This window comes from Euleptes europaea, chromosome 3, assembly GCF_029931775.1.
Source record: "Euleptes europaea isolate rEulEur1 chromosome 3, rEulEur1.hap1, whole genome shotgun sequence".
NCBI classification, from domain to species: Eukaryota; Metazoa; Chordata; class Lepidosauria; order Squamata; family Sphaerodactylidae; genus Euleptes; species Euleptes europaea.
Window position 1 is genome coordinate 38,446,616 of NC_079314.1, and position 13,371 is coordinate 38,459,986.

General features: G+C 43.5%; 1 protein-coding gene across 1 annotated transcript in view; it reads left to right on the forward strand.

Annotated features, from left to right (window-relative positions):
* The first annotated feature begins 3,010 nt into the window (after window positions 1-3,010).
* ARFGAP3 (ADP ribosylation factor GTPase activating protein 3) overlaps window positions 3,011-13,371 on the forward strand; it is a 33,748-nt gene continuing 23,387 nt past the window's right edge. The window contains exons 1-7 of the mRNA XM_056846128.1: window positions 3,011-3,087; window positions 4,719-4,837; window positions 8,215-8,287; window positions 9,285-9,416; window positions 10,617-10,697; window positions 11,557-11,632; window positions 12,446-12,505. Of these exons, the coding sequence (XP_056702106.1) occupies window positions 3,019-3,087; window positions 4,719-4,837; window positions 8,215-8,287; window positions 9,285-9,416; window positions 10,617-10,697; window positions 11,557-11,632; window positions 12,446-12,505 (610 nt within the window). The 5' untranslated portion in view covers window positions 3,011-3,018. The remainder of the gene's footprint in view (window positions 3,088-4,718; window positions 4,838-8,214; window positions 8,288-9,284; window positions 9,417-10,616; window positions 10,698-11,556; window positions 11,633-12,445; window positions 12,506-13,371) is intronic.

The window sequence follows — 13,371 nt, forward strand, 5'->3', positions numbered from 1 at the left end:
ATCATTCCAGATATTCCAAATAAAATAGCAATTGTGACCAAGTTGTAAAATGAGTATAAAGAGTAGGAGACGTTCATTAGCCAGACAGTCCCCCTTCATTGCTGGAATAACATAGGACCATTCAGTGACATTTTGCCAACAGTTCTTTTATCTGGCCCAAATCTCTCAGCAAGGTCAGAAAGAATCCTAGTACTATGGTGTGTATACATCCACATTCAGGAATCAACTGTCCCAGGCAAATTAGTTGAAACTGTAATATAGAATTATTAGGTGCATAAGGAACAGAGCCTGCAGAGGGAAAATCAGCATGGCTTCTGCAAAGGGAAGTCTTGTCTCACCAACCTTTTGGAGTTCTTTGAGAAAGTGAACAAGCATGTAGGTAACGGCGACCTGGTAGACATTTTACTAGGACTTTCAAAAAGCTTTTGACAAGGTACCTCACCAAGGACTCCTCAGTAAACCTAGCAGTCATGGGATAAGAGGACAGGTTCTCTTATGGATTAAAAATTGGTTAAGTAACAGGAAGCTAAGAGGAGGAGGAAAAGGACAGTTCTCGCAATGGAGGGAAGTAAGCAGTGGGGTCCCACAAGGATCAGTACTGGAGCTGGTACCACTTAATTTGTTCATAAATTATCTGGAACTAGGGGTGAGTGGGCAACAGTGTGGCAAATGAAGTTCAGTGTTGGTAAGTGTAAGATGATGCACACTGGGACAAAAAATCCCAACTTTAAGAATAGGCTAATGGGGTCTGAACTTGCTGACACAGAGAGAAGATCTTGCTCAATGAAAATGTCAACCCAGTGTGCTGCAGCAGTGAAAAAAGCAAACTCTATGTTATGGGGTATTGGGAAAGGGATGGAAAATAAAACAGCTGATACTACAATGCCCCTGAATAAATCTATGATGTGGCCTCATTTGGAATACTATGTACAGTTCTTGTACAGTTCTTGTCACCGTATCTCAAATGACATTGCAGAGCTAGAAAAAGTACAGAAGAGGGCAACCAAGATGATTAGAGGAGGGTTGGAGCACCTTTACTATGAGGAAAGGCTGAAGAGTCTGGGACTCTTCAGTTTAGAAAAGAGATGGCTAAGGGGGAACATGATAGAGGTTTATAAAATTATGCATGGGGTGCTGACAGAGAACTTTTCTCCCTCTCCCAAAATACTAGAACTTGAGGGTATCCAATGAAGCTGGAATGACAGCTCCCTCTCCTAGTGGAATGGCGGTCCTTGTCATTCCACACCCTAAACACATGTTACTCCCAGGGGCTGTTATTCCACTCAGAGCTCTCATTCCAGTCCCAGAGAATTGCTTCTATTACCAGGGATTGTCATTCCACTCTGGGGACTGTTTTTGCTCGGGGGGGGGGCATCATTCCAGGCCCAAAACACTCATACTACTCCCAGGGACCGTCAAGTCATTCTGGAGGCTGTTATTCCAGGCTCAGAGCACTGCTGCTATTCCCAAGCACTATCATTGCATGTGGTGGGAGGGTGCCATTCTAGGCCCAATGCACTTCTGCTACTCCCAGGGACCATCTGAGGGCTGTTCATTCCACTCCCAGAACACTTTGCTACTCCTAGAAGCCGTCCTTACACTTTGGGGGCTGTCATTCCGGTTCCAGAACAGAGTATCTTGGACCAGAGACCTTAATCCAAACCCTGTTCTGCATCTTCATTGCAACTTTTGTGTACTGGAATATATTCCAATGGGCCAACGAAAGTCAACTGGCATTCCTGGCTCCCATTATATCCAATGGGGATACCATTGTTACCAATGGGCAATCCAGTCATCCGTTTCGTACATCTCCAAGGCACCCCTAGACTTCAGGTCACGGGCATGTTTATATTGCTAGGGTAAGGTTGCCAACCTCCATGTAGTTGATCACCGGCTATTACTACTGATCTCCAGCCAATAAGAGATCTGTTCACCTGGAGAGAATGGCTGCTTTGGCCATTGGACTCTATGGCATTGAAATCCCCCAACTCCCCAAACTCCGCCCTCCTCAGTCTCCGCCCCAAAAACCTCACGCCGGTTGTGAAGAGGGATCTGGCAACCCTAGGTTAGGGCTAGTCCTGCATTTCTCTTTACCCACTTATACTTTGAAAGGGGTCTGGAAGACAAGGCCGATGTAGTAACAGTCCTGGATTCCTCAGGGAAGGTTTCCAAGGCAGCTCCATGATGACCACTGCGCTAGAGTAACCTACGGAAATTATCAAGTCCGGACCAACCCTTACTAGGGACAGAGGATAATTCACAGTGGGTCGCCGTGTTAGTCTGTCTGCAGTAGTAGAAAAGGGCAAGAGTCCAGGAGCACCTTCAAGACGAACAAAAATATTTTCTAGTAGGGTATGAGCTTTTTGGTATCTGAAAAAGTGAGCTGTGGCTCACGAAAGCTCATACCCTACCAGAAAATATTTTTGTTAGTCTTTAAGGTGCTACTGGACTCTGGCTCTTTTCTACTAGGGACAGAGGCTAAGCATGCTAAACAGCGGGGAAACTCTCTCCCGTCAGGCGGCCACGAGAAGCCTAGCGCCCTGCCTGCCCAAACGAAACCAGCGCTCAGGGCCCAAGTCCAACCCAGCAACCTGCACACTGCACGCCCGCCCTGCTGCGTAGGCTGAGGCGAAGCTGCCCTTTTCCGGGCAGAGACGCCGCAGCGCTGGGCCGGGTAAAGGTCGGCGGCTCGGAGGCTCAGACGTGGCCAAGCGCTTCCGCACACGTGTCGCAGCCTCGCGCGACCTTCCCGCGTGACGCCCCCTTGGGCGTGCACCGGCGAGCCGCCGCCGGTTTGCTCATCGCGCCCCAGCCCCGCCCCGCCGAGACACGAGCCGCGTCGCCATGGCAACGCGCGCGGCCTTCCGCCAATCCGCTCGGGGCGCATGCGCGCCGCCATGCCCGCCCACCTGCTGGGCCCCGCCCCTGACTCCTCAGTGTGGAGCAGGGCTTCGGGTCTGCCGAAGGAACCCCAGACGCAGCGCTAGCTGGACGGCTCGCGGACGGCGGAGGAGGAGGATGTGCGAGCCAAGCAAACAGGACATCGGCGCCATTTTCAAGCGGCTTCGCGCCGTCCCGACTAACAAGGTGCGGGGGGGGGGGCGAGGAAAGGGTGGGGGGACCGGTCTTCGCCAGGGACACGTCGCGCAGCTCGTCGGGCGGGGCTAGCGAGGGAGGCCGGCCCTCCAAGCCCCGCCCCTCGGCCTCCCGCCGGCTACTGGAGCAGCGACGAGTCTTCTTCATCAAGGGGGCGGGTCTTCGTGCGTGACCCCGCCCCCTGGTTGCCAAAGCCCTGGCCGGTACAGCTGCAGGGCCCTAAAGTCCGCCGTTTTCTACCCCGTCCCTTGCCCTAGCTGGGCAGAGCAGAGGCCTTCGACGCAGAGAGATTTTTTGCCTTCGCAGCTGTTGGTGCTTTTATATGTAATGCTCTTTCGAAATAAAAAATACACACAAAAAAAGAACTGGAACAAAGCATAACCTGACTGGGAGGAGTTGTATGCCATCCCTTCCATACTTTCTCTTTTGTGGTGGGTCGATGTCCTTTTTATATGTTTCAATAAAAGAGATGAGGAGTGTGTGTCTCTGCCATGTCAAAAATGCATTGATGACCTTCTAGACCATAGTGTATTTTTATTCTTGAATCACTTTAATTCTTTATGTTGGAATCCATGTTGAAAACAAAACGTGAAATTATGACTTCCCTTTTTAAAATGCTAGGAGGTCGTAGCGCACTAACTCCCCAACCTGCTGATGTTTCTTATCCGGTTTAAATGCATGGTGAAAAAAGTAACAGTTGGCTTAAACAGAGTGGTACATTTGCACATAGCAATGACAGGACACAGTTCAAAGTTCAAAGCTATATTGGACAAGGCATATTAATGATTGATTTTTCCACTTTAAAAAGTCAAGGTATGTGTAGCTTTATGTTCACATTGATCATATGAATTTGATAAAAGTCATGCAAGAAAATGAAAAAGACCCTTTTTAAAGAAAATGTGCTTTTGTGAGAAAAGCGTCAGTACATTCTGGCCACCAGCAGTTTTTTGTGCCTTTATCAGCCAGTTTCAGCATCGAAACAGCAAGATTTTTACAATTAAACATTTGATAAATTCCATATTTAGATGTAATGCTAGGACAGCAAATATTTATGCTAACATCCAACTAGTGAATTTTGTGATGCACCATTTGTTTAGTGGTGTATTGAATCTTTTTTTTTTTGCCCCAGCAAAAGCTCAACATGCAATGAGATTGAAAACTGAGGAGCCAGTTTAATAATTTCGGATGCTTGTTAAATAGGATTTCTTTTAGTGAACAGTGCCAACTGCCATATGTCTAAATAGTGGGTTGATCGTCCATTAGGAGGCAGGTATCTTGCTTTAAAGAAGAAAGTCCTGGCTGGGAAGGGACCTGCTGCTCTGTGGGAGATTTGTCAGTTGGTCTGATACTGGCTGACAACATACAGCTGTCTTGGAAGGTGAGCTGCCGTTAGTTTGGCACGTTAACAGCAAAATGGTTCTGGGCATGCAGACTTTTTGGAATGGGACTTCTTCCCTCACCTAATGTGGCCCACTGAAATTTTGGTTCAGGACAAAACATGAACAGCATAGGGGGCAAAGGGGAGGTCTGTAATCGGAAAGTAGAGAAATTCCTGTTCCAGATGTTTCTGTGTAGGAATTAGCATACTGAATCAATCTTAATTTGTAATTATTATTTTCTAGGCCTGCTTTGACTGTGGAGTAAAAAACCCAAGCTGGGCAAGCATAACATATGGTGTGTTCCTATGCATTGATTGTTCAGGGACCCATCGATCCCTTGGGGTCCACCTGAGTTTTATTAGGTAAGAACTCTACTTATCGTGTGTGTGGGGGAGGGGTTAATTCAGCCATGTTTTAGTAAAATTCCTTTATGGCACAAGACTCTTAACTGTAAGAGTTTTGTTGTTCGCTAACGCTACACATGTGAGAATTTCTTCATAAAATATCCATGTAAACGATAGTAATTATGGGACTTCTTCATACTTGCCTTGGAGATGGAAAACGGGGGGTGGGGGGAGTTGAAGTTAATTTCCGTATCAGTTTTGACTGCTTTGAAGGCTACTGTGAATATTGTTCTGTGGAGGGTATCATTAGAAATTGTGAATCCATCCTTTGTAACCTGAGAATGTAACATGGATCTTTGAACTGTGCTGATATGATTTGTAAGATCAGATAGTATAATAGCTGTTGAAAGAAAGGCTGGTTCTGTTTACAGGAGCTAGTATGACACACTCTTATAACCACAATTAATGTTTACTCATATTAAAGGAACTTTCCCTTCTCAGACATACTTGCCATCCTGGTACTATGTCTGGTTGGTGTTGAAACATGTGGTTCAAGGTATGTTTCCCCTTTGTGTTACCCAGATTAGATTGTCTTCCCTTTTGGTTGGGGGAATTAGCTGGGAAGACTATATTTTGCAAGAGGCAGGGGTTACCAGGACCTTTTACCTTTTGTATACAGAATTCAAATCCCAACGGAATACTCTTAATAAAGAGGAGATTTGTTTTAACAATTAATTGGTTTTTATAGGAAAAATAACTTTTTAAACACACACTCACAGCAAAACACACACAAAACCTGATACACTCAAGAGTTAGGGAAATATAAGATAGGAGGGGTGGACATAATGATATGAGGTTCCCAAGAGAAGTATATTTATCTGATCCAGGAAGCGAGGTCCAAAATGCCAGCTGCAAGAAGGGAAAGAGAAGAGGACCCACAAGCAAGCAAGTGGGGGTGCATACAGGGTTAAACACGCACATTGCCATTGTGAGAGGGCAGATATTTATGCCCATGAGGGGAGTTGGAGGTAGGGTCTCACTACAGTTGGCAATGCCTGGTAATGGCTAGTCATTGCCAGTGACAAAGGCTTGATTGCTCTAGATTGGATTAGGAATGGAAAGGAGAATAGCCAGGAGATGAGGTGGGTCAGAAACAATACCCTAGGTCCTCTCAGCTCAGTATCTGAGCATTGGGCTATAGAACTGGAGATAGAGGTGAGGTCTGGAAAGCATCCAGCAGGGTGAGTCAGAGGGCTACTTTATGAGATTACGGTGTCCATCTGAATGGAGTTGATGAGATTTGCAAGGTGTGTCTGGTCTACTGCAGGAGAGCTAAGGGAATGCTAAAGAGGTTTTTGTCTTTGTCTCTTTCTTTCTTGGTATTCCAAGGGATACCAGATGTTCCTTCCAAGGGAAAACATGGTAAACAGCACGAACTTTGCCCAATTGGCTTCTGCAACATGGCACAAACAAAATAGATGCCAGGAGACCCCTGTTTGTTTCTGGCTATACAGCAGTGTTCCATCCTTGCGCACTAACTGAAGTACTGAACACCTTGTAGGGTGTACCAGGGTAGCCTAGGGCTATTAGCATACCACAACTTTTGGGTTCAAATTCATTTTTAGGAAGCCAAGGTGAAAGAGAGAGAGACTGATATTCTGCCTCCTCTTGCTGTGCTAAAGCTGCAACTTCAGGTTTTAGTGCCTGGCTTTTTTCCTGCTGCTTCAAAGAAGTACAGAAGAGGGCAACCAAGATGATTAGGGGGACATGACAGAGGTTCATAAAGTTATGCACAGGGTGGAGAGAGTAGTCAAGAAAGAACTTTTTCTCCCTCTCCCAAAATACTAGCACTCGAGGGCATCCAGTGAAGATGATAGGCAGTAGATTCAGGACAAACAAAAGGAAATGCTTCTTTACACAGTGAGTGATTAAAATGTGGGTTTCACTGCCACAGGATGTAGAGATGGTCATTGGCATAAACAGCTTTAAAAGAGGACTAGACAATTTCATAGAGGATAGATTTGTCAGTGGGACCGCCACATCCAGAGGCAAAAAACCTCTGAGTACCTGTGCCAGGAGGCAACATTAGGGGAAAGCTTCAGTCTCTCTGCCCTGCTGTTGGACCTCCAGAGAAACTGGTTGGCCACTGTGACACAGGATGCTGGGCTAGATGGACCACTGGTCTGATCCAGCAGGGTTCTTATGTTCTTATGCTGTTTTTAGACCACTGAGCAGAAGAGTAAGTAACAAAACTGAACGCTCTGTTCTCTCCCCCTTCCACTCTCTTCCTCGTGCTGCTATTTATTTACTTATATATAAAACATTTGTATGCCTTTCTGCCCAGTTAGGACCCTCAGGGCAGCAAACAATTACGAGAGATTAAACATCAACTTTTAAAAACAGTACATTCAAATAAAACCAGCAATTAGAAAAATGCCCTATGCAACACAATCCAGTTGCTGTGGAATGCCAGGCTTTGTAGTTCTGCCTGCTGTCTTTGCAAGTAGATTTGTTGAGGACTCCATGGTCATTCCTACTTTGTTGCTTCCAGGTTAGAAGTGTGTGTTTGCGTATGCCACAGCACAGCTGTAGTCTAGAGCAGAATCTCTTTGTTGTCCCCAGAGGTCCTGGCCATGTATGTAGTCTAGAGCTGCATTGCATGGAAAGGGGGTGTTACCATGCAAGTTATTTTTGTGGTTTGCTCATGATAATTTCCAGCTTCAGATGTAGTTGTCCAAAGGTAAAGCGAGCCCCTGCGCTTTAGCATTCATATGGCTGCCCTGTTACAACATAGTGCTGTGCTAGGTGTGGCTCAGCATGCAGTGCCCAAGACCTATACAGGCAGAGGCAAGGGAGGAGGAAAGCAGGAGCTGCTTCAAAGTGGATATTTGGACAGCTTTCTTGTTTACTGATTTTAGAATTCTGATCCCAGCTATATGGGGAGGGGCCATGGCTCAGTGGTAGTGGTAGAGCATCTGCTTGGTATGCAGAAGGTCCTAGGTTCAGCCCCTGGCATCTCCAGTTAAAGGGACTAGGCAAGTAGGTGATGTGAAAGACCTCTGCCTGAGACCCTGGAGAGCCACTGCCGGTCTGCGTAGACAATACTGACTTTGATGGACTGATTCAGTATAAGGCAGCTTCATGTGTTCATCAGCGCACAGCTTAATATGCTTCAAAGAAACCTAATATGTGAGGAGACCCACTGAGTAACCCTGGACTTTAAGTAGAATATTTGCAGGTTGCAAGTTAAAGGGTATATTTTCTCAAAGTCTTGCAATTTTAATTTAAGAGATCTGGTATTCTCTAAATCAGAACAAATCTGTGCACACTAAAGACAGCTTTTAAGTAGAGTTTTGAAAAATCGGTTTTAACATATTACTACTTTGTTGTTGCAGATCTACAGAATTGGATTCTAACTGGTCATGGTTTCAGTTGAGGTGTATGCAAGTTGGAGGAAATGCTAATGCTGTAAGTTTTGCAGAGTCCCTTTTCCTGAGTATATGAGGTTTCTTCTTTAAAAAACAAACCTGTAAGAGTTAGAAACTTGTGCTTGAAAGAAGGTGACTAGTACCCACTGAAATCTCAGAAGCTACATCTTTACTCTTCAGTGGCCGGGAACAGGGTTTACATGTCCTTGTCTTTCCCATGACTAGCAGACCTAGCACAACATTGGCAAAATAACAAAAACTGATGAATAAATTGTGCCGAATAAAAATCTAAATTGGCTTAATTTGTGTAATTGCATAATTTACAAAGGGAAATGGCTTGGGCAATAATGGCAAAAAGCCAATAGTGTCACAAACTAAGGAAGGAAATCCACAAGCCATAGTGACCGCATAAATCCTAAGAGTTTACATTCTGTTCTGAGGTAGGGAGGGCATCTTACCCATCCTAGCTTAAGGGGTGAAATTCTGAAGGGCTGACCACCTTTTGCAATTTTAGATGCTTTGCCTGGTGTTTTTCTTTTGGTTCCATGTTCATATTCTTACCTGTTCATGTTTTTTCATTTCCACCTGCATCAGTACATGCAGTTTTCATCTTATTACAGTTATGAAGTGAATAACAATGTCCACAGGTGGGAAAACTGCTGAACTGAGGAGCAGGATAACCCCTACCGCTGAAGACAGGAAGTTGTTAATTAAATCCTGCCCCCTTGACTAATTGGTGGGAATCACCCATGCTAAGATGCCCTCCCTCAGAGTAGAAAGAACTTTCACAGCAAATTTTCAGTGATCCTTTTTATTCTCTCTTGAACTATATTAGGAGATTTCCTCTGTTCTATTCTCAAACATTTAGTTACCTGAGACCTTTCTGGCTCGGTATGACACTGGTAGAGGGACTTAATTGGTTCATTGGGGGAAAAGTGCATCATCTTTAAGGATAGCTTAGCTTACTTTCATTTTAGTAAAAAACGGTCAGCCACAATTTTTTAAAAATCTGTAACATTTTCTGCCCTTTTTTGTAGTCTGCATTTTTCCATCAGCATGGCTGCACAACAAATGACGCCAATGCCAAGTACAGCAGTCGGGCTGCTCAACTTTACAGGGAAAAGATTAAATCTGTTGCAACGCAAGCAACACGGAAACATGGCACTGATGTAAGTGACGCACCTGTGATGTCATTGATTGACTTTTGTTCCTAGAGCATTGTGTTTCCATGTGGCTAGAGGTCTGTTAGTAACTTGTTACAATTATTTCATAATACATTTATTCCATGCTCAAAGCATATAAATAAAAAAGCACAACTATACCAGGAAACAGTAAAAGCACAATAAGACACTGAACAGTGTTCAATAATATTAAAGTTCGCCTAACCAAATGCAAGTTGAAAAAGTTCATAGCCTACAATGGACATGTTCATGGAGGAGAGGGGTATTCATGGCTAGTTAAAATGGATACTAGTCATGATGCATACCTATTCTCTCCAGGATCAGAGGAGCATGCCAAATATGTTGGGTGCTGTGAAACAGGCAGGATGGTGCTGCTGCAGTTGTCTTGTCCTAGAGGCACCTGGTTGGCCCCTGTGTGAATGGACTGCTGGACTTGATGGGCCTTGGTCTGATCCAGCATGGCTTATCTTATGTTCAAAAATGTAGAAGTGACGTTGTTTTCCTTAACACCTCTGATAAACGGTTCCAGAGAGTAGTGACTTCTTCTGGGAGTACACTGGTTCTTGCAATTCTTCATTAATGAAATGAGAAGTCTCCACACGTATATGCTCATGGGGAGAGAAGTGGTGCTACAGATATGTGGGTCCCTAGTCAGAAAACTGGAATTGAGAAGATGCGTTAAATATGGCAGTTGATGTCTTCTCCATCGAATTTGTAGGGGCAATTGCCTTCTTTAAAATATGTCAACTGAAATATGTTTGAAGGGGCAGCACTCAATTTTGAATCAGTTGATGTTTGCAGTTGTGTTAAGCACATGTTTAATTCACCAGGAACTTGGCAACTTTGGTAAGATGCTAAATCAGCCATCAGAGTTTAAAAGATTGGTTTATCACAGCTCCTTTAAGTTTTTGGGCACCTCATCATTTTCTACACATACTTTGTAGGCGAACAACGTTTGTATGAGTATTGGGGGTAGAATGCATTTCCATTCATGTGGGCGGGTGGTGAATTCTCTTCCCCTACCCCATGGACTAAACTTAAGGAACAGCATTTTGGGGTGCACAGTGGGTTGCATAGGGAAGCGAGTGCAAGGAAAAATCTGTTTTATCCAACCCAGTGTTGAATGTACCTAAAACAATAATATAATAATGAGGGAGCATCATGAGATGACATGTTGTGTTGTTTTAGTTGTGGCTAAACAGCTGTGGTCCCCCCCAATCACCTCAAGAAAAAGAAGATGACTTCTTTGCATCACATGCTTCTTCTGAGGTACTGAATAAGTTTAATTTACTCATTATGTATAGAGATGCGAAGGCCCAGAAAAACAGGATTTATAATTATTTTTCCCTGAGGTTTTTTTTAAAAACAATTTTTCTGAGAGAAAAATTGGGAAACTTGGGGAGAAATCGAAAAACCTCATGAAATATTTTCTCTTTTAGAATAAATCAATGCCTCTTGAAGGAAGGGTTTTCACACTCACAATTCATAGCATGAAAAAGTCTCAGGGTTTCTTTATTTTTCCAACTCCAAGGTTATGTTTTGTTCTGTTTTTGCTGGAATGAGTGAGATGAAAGGCAAGATTTCCTAAAAATGTGTGGTATGTAATTTTTTATGTAAGACAGTCTACAGCATTAGATAATGATAATTCCTATATATAATATAGATATATACAACATTTTTGTTTTAAAGAATTTAGTGTTTTCATTGTTACAGTTAGCTTAATATCCAAACATGAAGCCGGGGGCCCATTAGGGCTTGCAGGAGGCATCTCATTTTTCCCTCCCAAACTGTTTCCTCTTTACCTTCCCCGAAAGCCCTTAACACATCTCCCCTTTTCCTGCTTCCTTCTCTCATTCTAGGGTTACCACCCTCCAGGTGGGGCCTGGAGATCTCCTGGAATCACAGCAGATCTCCCAGCTACAGAGATCAGTTCCCCTTTGGGCTGCCAGCTCCAGGTTGAGAAATTCCTGGAGATTTGGGGGTGGAGCCTTGGAAGGGTGAGGTTTGGGTAGGGAAATGACCTCATCAGGGTATAATGCCATACAGTCCACCCTCTGGAATTATTAAACTGGCTCCTCAGATTTGGGCGACCGCTGTTAGTATATAGTTGATATTTCCTTTTTTGCAGGTTATTAGTACCCAATGGATATCATCCCAGCCAGAGACAATTAATCTAGATCAGTGTTCTTCAGAAAGCAAAGAAGGTATACTTTTTCATGTTATTGCTAATACTTTTATAATGCTAGAGGATTGGTCGATTGATTTTGAAGGGCACACAGTTCATCCAAAGTTAAGATATTTATTTCATGCCCTTAATTTCTGTTGTTGCAGAACATTACTAAAAGAGAGGCTAAACTTTAGGTAGCTGCATTTCGCAGCTGACAATATAACAAGCCTGTTCAAAAAAAGTACTGAACAGGACTGCTTTACAGTATCCGTATGCAAACTGTCATAGTTACTGGTACTGTCATTAAAATTGAAATACAACTTGTAAAAATGCCAGCCTCAAACTTGACCTACACACTAAAACATACATAGTTGCCAAAAGCATTTCGGTTACCAACATTCAGATATAGTAATAAATTTGATTTTCTGCAAAATTAAAGTTCCAGCTTCTTAATGTTGTAGTTGATTTTTTTGGATGGACTGTGGGATATGAGAGGAAGCTGGTTTGAAATCTGTTCTAAGAGGGATAGTCCAAAGTTGGGCGGGGTCGTAGTTTAGTGACACAGCATCTGCTTGGCATGCTGAAAGTTTCAGTTTCAATCCTGGGCATCTCCAGTGAGAATCATGTAGTAGGTGATGTGGATACCCCCATGAGTCAGTGCCAGTCTGAGTGGACAGTACTGACCTTGATGAACTGATGGTCTGATTCAGTATAAGGCGACTTCATGTCAGGTGACTATTCTAAATCTTTTTAGAGGGTTTGTGGGCTGAGGAAATAATCTCTGTAGCAAGAAGTTCTCCATAATCATTCTAAAAAGTATTCTTTGTTCTCAATTTTCTTTTATTTCTAGAAGAACTTGAACGCGGACCAAGTGTTGATTGTCTTAGTATGTCTCCACAAGCTTCATTAGGTAATCAGTCCAAAGCAAACATAGAAATTCCACGTGTTTCTTTAACGAAAGAATGACTCAGAAGAGAGTGCAAACTATGCCTTGTTTTAGCTGGATTTTCAGTTCAGTCCTGAATTAAGGCATTAAGTATCCAGTTTTTCTGGAGGTATAACTTAAAGAAAAGCGGGTAGGTCTTTATGCTTTTGATATTGTACTGTCATGGCTATGGATTGCTACATGTGAGCAACATAGATTTTCCCAGACATAGGTGACTTTGTAATGTGGGATATTTTTAGGCCTTCCTGGTTCCTTCCATAATTTCTGGTCTCAGTCAAGACATATGTTCTTTTGAGCATTTGAAGACTGGTACCAACCCCAACACATAATGGAGGTCTAGTTCCTGGATTGTGTCTGAGTACTAGTGCAAACTCAACAAGATATAACCTGCAATTGTTGGTTCTCGTTCCTGATGTTTATTTGATGATGTCTTATTTTGTCAGGTACAGCCCTCCTGGAGCTCTGCCAGTTCAGAATGCAAACCAGGGGATCACATGTCTGAATACTTCCCCCCAGAAAAACACACTGCTCAGAAAACCAGTCTGCCAGACAAATTGGTATTAGTTTTCTGCAGCTGTGGATTTTGTGACATGCCAGTTTCCCCTCATGCACTCTGTAGTTGTACATTCCTCTCGGGACTGTACCACTTTCATTACCCCCCAATTGTGCAGTTATCTAATATAATTACAGTTGTTTATGTAAAACATTGACCTGTTTAGTTAGTGATGTATACTTGTTTTTATGTCTTATTTTAGCCAACATGGAGAACATAAATTCTTCAGGCACCGCACCTATCAAAGGTGACTGTGGACATTTTAGATACCCTGTTT